The 5248-nt window shown below is 43.1% G+C and overlaps 1 protein-coding gene across 1 annotated transcript in view; it reads right to left on the reverse strand.

Annotated features, from left to right (window-relative positions):
• The window catches only part of FAM63B (family with sequence similarity 63, member B), a 136157-nt gene extending 131185 nt beyond the window's left edge, over window positions 1-4972 (reverse strand). The window contains 1 exon segment of the mRNA XM_006894500.1: window positions 4151-4972. Coding sequence (XP_006894562.1) covers window positions 4151-4972 — 822 coding nt within the window.
• Window positions 4973-5248: the final 276 nt, after the last annotated feature.

The raw sequence follows: 5248 nt of genomic DNA on the forward strand, positions 1-5248 counted from the left end.
ATTCACTGGGCTTCCTTGTAAGCATATGGATATAATCCTGTCACTCACGGTGTTGCTTACCATGTTAAAAATAAATATTGAGAACATTTTAAAACAGAAAAATGCAGAGGTACATATTCTACTAGCCATCAGAACTATGATGCCATCATCCATCACTTAGCCTGTAAAACTTCACTGATACTTGTAAGAGAATTAGAGTGGAAAAGGAAAGTAACATCTTAGTACTATCATAAAGATGGTTTGACCCTTAGAATCCCTAGCTCACTTTGAGAACACTGCTCTACCAGATCTGGCTTCACTTTATCTGTTTCCCTATCTACTGTGGAAGACTGATTACTGCTGAGTGAATTTTGTGTACATCAATAGCCTGAAGGCAGAAAGAAATCTGAAAATCAGATGTATCAAACAATCTGCAGGTTTTCTTTCCTTTTCTGCTTAAAGCCTGCTCTAAGGTTTGGGTTCACTCCTGTTTTTCCAGGGGTCCTTTAGCCCTTTTCCCTCTTCTTTTTCACTTGAACTCCTGTGTGGCCTACCTTTCACTAGCTATGCCTCTTTCTTGTTATCTTAATAAATCTTTTCCACTTGTTCTGCTAAAAAAACCCCCCAAAATAACAAACAAAAAACCCTCCTGCAAACTCAAGCATACCTGCTCATTCACAGTCTGATCCAAACCATCACTTTATTTCCTATTCTCCATCCAAAACTGTATCCACAAATGGAACGAACCTTTGCCTCAGCATCTTTTAAACCAGTATTCCCCCTCCCTGGAAGAGTTTCTCTTGTTCAGCCTGTAACCCCAGCTCTCCTACAAAGTCTTCCTTAGACTCATATCATTCCCAATTACTCTACCTCTGTAATTACACATTTTACGCCCTCTAGAATTTGTCACATTGTGTTATGATTATTGTTTATATGTGAGCCTCCCCCACTAGTCAGTGTGATACATGAAAGCAGATATTTTTGTATTTCTATACCTTATACAAATGTTTCATCATTCACTTGAACTATCTCACAGAGACAGTTGCACTTGTAACTGAAAGATTATACATCTCCCACAGTTTAAATCCTCTATAAGCTCCACAGGAGCAAGATACATAGTCTCCTCCTAATGCTATTTACAGCCTATGAAAACTGATGGAGGGTGTTGAAGGGTTGCTGTGAACTGGCATCAAGTTTGAGTGCTGATCCCTAAGTGCTTTAAACCACAGTTCTTGTTCCTTCCTCTTAACTTCTGTAGTACTATGTAGATAATAAGAACAAAGAAGTCTGAAGGAACCTTTTTTGACAATTAACTCAGATATGATACAAAAAAGTATAAACAGTAAAAGATAAAATAGAGAAATGAGGTCTCATAAAAATGAAATCTTTTTGTTCATCAAAGGGCTTTATCAGCAAAGAACATATGAAATGCAAATAGCTAAAAGCACACAAAAAGTTATTCAACTTCATGAGCCACTGTTGTTGTTGGGTGCCAGTGAGACGTTTTCAACTCACGGTAGTAACTCCATGTGGCAGAGGGACCTTTAAGGATTTGTTAGGCTGTAATCTTTACGAGAACAGATCATCCGGGCCTTTTGACCATGAGTGGGTGGGTTCAGATGTGTGGACTGGCTTGGGCAATCCTTAGGTTAGCGGCCACTCAACTGTTGTGGCACCATTAACTCCTTTCATGAGCCATTATGAAAACTAATAAACAAAAACCTTTACCATGGCATTCATCCTAACTTAGAAAGCTGCAAATGACAGGCACAAAGTGATACTATACCACTTCCATTAGAAAGACTATGATCAAAACAGAATGGAAAATAGCAAGGGTTGTGATAATGTGGAGGTTATGAAACTCTCACCTATCCCTAGTGGGAATGCCAAGTAGTGGGAAGAGACACTATTAAAATAGTTTATCAGTTCTTAAAAAAGGTGAACAAAGAACTAATGTATGACCTAGCAATGTTAAGAATGCAAACAGAAATCTGTACATCTGTAGATTTCTGCAGTGTTCAGTGCAGCACAATAACAAATTGGTGAAAACAACTGAAAAAGCCCATCAACAGAAGACTGGCTAAACAAAATGTAGTACACACAAAGAGTGGACGACTACCCTGACAAAAAGAGAAATGAAGTCCTGATACATGCCACAGTATGGAAGAACTTCTGAAAACATCATTTTGAGCAAAATAAGTCACTAAAACACAAATACTGCATAATTTCACTTACATAAAACAGGCAAATAAATAGAAACCAAAGCTGACTTGCCTTTATCAGAGGTAGGAGGGAGAAGGAAGGGGGATTGCATAGGGGACATTGAGTTAACATTTATGGTAGAAGAATAACTCAAAAAAGGATAATGATAATGGGTGTTCAACATGAATTAATCAACATCACTGAATAAAATGAGCAAAAATTGTTGAGCTGACAAATGTTTTGTCATGTACGTTTTTATCGGAATAAAAATTTTAAAGCCTGTGTGTCCAGTTTGTGCCCTGTGCACCCCTCTACTCCCTGAAGGACACCTGCGGGCACCTTACAGTGAGGACCTCAAGGATGCAATATTTATGGATTGCTGCATGATTCTCAAAAATGAATAAAGCTGTTTACAAGGGAAAAAAAAAAAAATTTTAAAGCCTGAGGAAACTACTAGACATTCCTTCTACAAAAAGATTGGGGATTCTGGCTATAGGATCTCCACCAAGTGATTCAACTTCAAATATCCCAATTTTATTTTCTATTATTCTCCATTCCCTATGCCCTCATATCATTCAATAAATATTTACATCCAATGGCTATTCTATTTTCATTCATTTTTGTCTTTACTATTACCTCCCAAAGAGATTTCATTTTCCTGCTACTCTAAATCCTACTCTTCCTTAAAAGTTTGGTTCAAGACTTACAAATTCCATTAAGTTCTCTAGGACAATGTTTCCCTTTTTTAGATATATAACGTGTTTCATATACTCTCAAATTTATAGCACTTATTCTCCTTTAATTGTTGTTCTTGTTGTTATGAGCCTTTAACTGTGAATCACAGCAATTCTCTGGACAAGGGATCTGAAATCTGCCCTAGCCTATGTTCTTTAATAATATAATTCAATGGTGCAATCCCAAATAATTTGATAGTTCTTTAACGTCAAGCTCTGTCTTCACGCAAAACATATTTGAATGGCATAACGTACCATATATAGACAATATTGCTAATTTTTATTTATTAGTCCTTGCTATCTGTAAGAAAATAAAATCATGTCATAAGTACCATTTACTTTATTAAGTTTCTTCCTAACTGGCCAAAATAATAAAAGTTCTTTTTTTTCTAGGGAGTATTTAATTTATGAATATCATTATCAATTTAAAGATAATGTAGGTACTTGGGGAGATGCAACTTTTTATTGTCCTAAAACTGCAAGCTCAAATAAGACACTTCATTTAAAGGTTAACTCACTCTAAATCTTCAATATAGTTACTATAGAAGGGCATTATTCCCCCTCACTTGGCATATTCTAATGTATGGTTATTGGTAATAACAAGAAGCCATTTAGGTAGATCCCCCCCAAAAGAGACAAAAAGCTGGTATAAACTGAAAACACAATCTTTGGTAGCCAAGAAATCATGATAATTGGGTGTCACACCAATGCTTTTCCTTACATGGAATTTGTCTAAATAGCCATATCTTCTCTATCACCATTCCTTGAAGAATGCCTGCCTAACAGGGACAAACATTGGTTGGTAAACTGACCAAACATAATCAGCAAAACTTGCTCCATGACAGCAGAATGAAGAGCACTTCCCCTAATTCTTCACTGGGTTGCACATGTAATAGATTCAGGTAAATGGAACAGCATCTTAATGATATAGTGTTAAAATAATAAAATAATGCTCTAGTGCCAAATGTTTGTAAATGTCACAACCACATCTTTAAATGCTAAACTCATGTTTTAACACTACAAGAGAGATGCATGAGGGCAATTCTTTCTGAAATACACCTGAAATTTGTCTTTCACCAAGGGAGTCTGGGAGTGAATTTCATGAAAGAGTTAATGGGAACTTAAGAATGAGGAAGGAAAGGAGGAAGCCATCAGCTGACAGAGGGCAGCTCCCTCACCCAGCTGCCCACCGCCCTCCCCAATAGCTATAGGAAGTAGAAAGCTACAGAATGTACCTTCCATGCCAGAAGCAAAACATTGAGGATCGCCAGCAAAGGGCAGGGTCCATTCTCATTCTGAGTGATGATGGGTGTGTTCTCTTCCTTCCACTGGATCCACTTGATGTGATAGACAGACTGTCCCGGGAAGCGTTCTTTGGAGGCTGCGAGCACCTGAGCGGCCTCCTCCTCCTCGTCCTTGCACAGAGGGACAGCCCTGGGCGATACTGCCGCGCCCTCTTCTTCCTCCGGAACCCTGCTCTCCGCTCCCTCCTCACTATTGAACTCCGAGCTACTGGGAAAAGAATGCAGGTTAGAGAAGGACTCCAGGGAGTCTAGGCTCGGCGACTCCCCGGGAGGGCTCGGCTCGCTGCAGCTGCTGGGGCCGCCGGCGCTGCTGGGCTCCTCCGAGCCGGCGGCCGCCACCTCGGCCCCGCAGGTGTCGGCAGGGTCCACGCGGGCTCCTGCATCTCCAGACGGACTCAACCCCAGGTTCGCTCCGGCCGCAGCTGTCTCCGGGGAGGCGGTCACCTTGCGCTGCCCTCTTAGAGGCGCTTCTGCAGCCGCAGAACTCTCAAAATCGCCTTCCTGCAAGTTCAAGCTCGGGAAGGAGTCACAGAGTCCGGGAGCCTGAGATGAGCTCGCGGGAGAAGCCGAGTCCAGGAGGTTCCTCCCAGTGGCCGCCGCCCCCTGACCATTCCGGGCGCCGCTCTCCGTCGTCCATACCCCTGAACCAAGCTGGGTCTCTGGTGGCACTTCTTGCGGAGAATCCGTCCCCGAAGCTGGCCCGGTCTCCTCTCCGTGTTCTAGCGGCTGCAGGATCCCAGGGCCGCTCTCCATACCGGGCCGCCCGCCCTGGCTCTATCCAGACCGCGGTCGGCTCTCCTCAGCCAGCGCCTCAGACGCCATGACAGCGGCACTGGCAGCTACAGCGCCCTTGCGCGGCCTCGGTCAGGCACGTCACGGGGAAGGGCGCCAGGAGAGCGCGCGCGCCGCCACGCCCTCCACCGACCCCAGGCGTGCCTCTGTTTGACTGCGCGCCCCTCGGCGAACCGCGCCCCGGCAGCCCACGTGGCCCCGCCCCGCGCGCGCCCGCTCACCTCCCGAGCTCGCGCT

The sequence above is a fragment of the Elephantulus edwardii genome, unplaced genomic scaffold (assembly GCF_000299155.1).
Source record: "Elephantulus edwardii isolate Elephantulus edwardi_28Jun2011 unplaced genomic scaffold, EleEdw1.0 scaffold00145, whole genome shotgun sequence".
Lineage (NCBI taxonomy): Eukaryota > Metazoa > Chordata > Mammalia > Macroscelidea > Macroscelididae > Elephantulus > Elephantulus edwardii.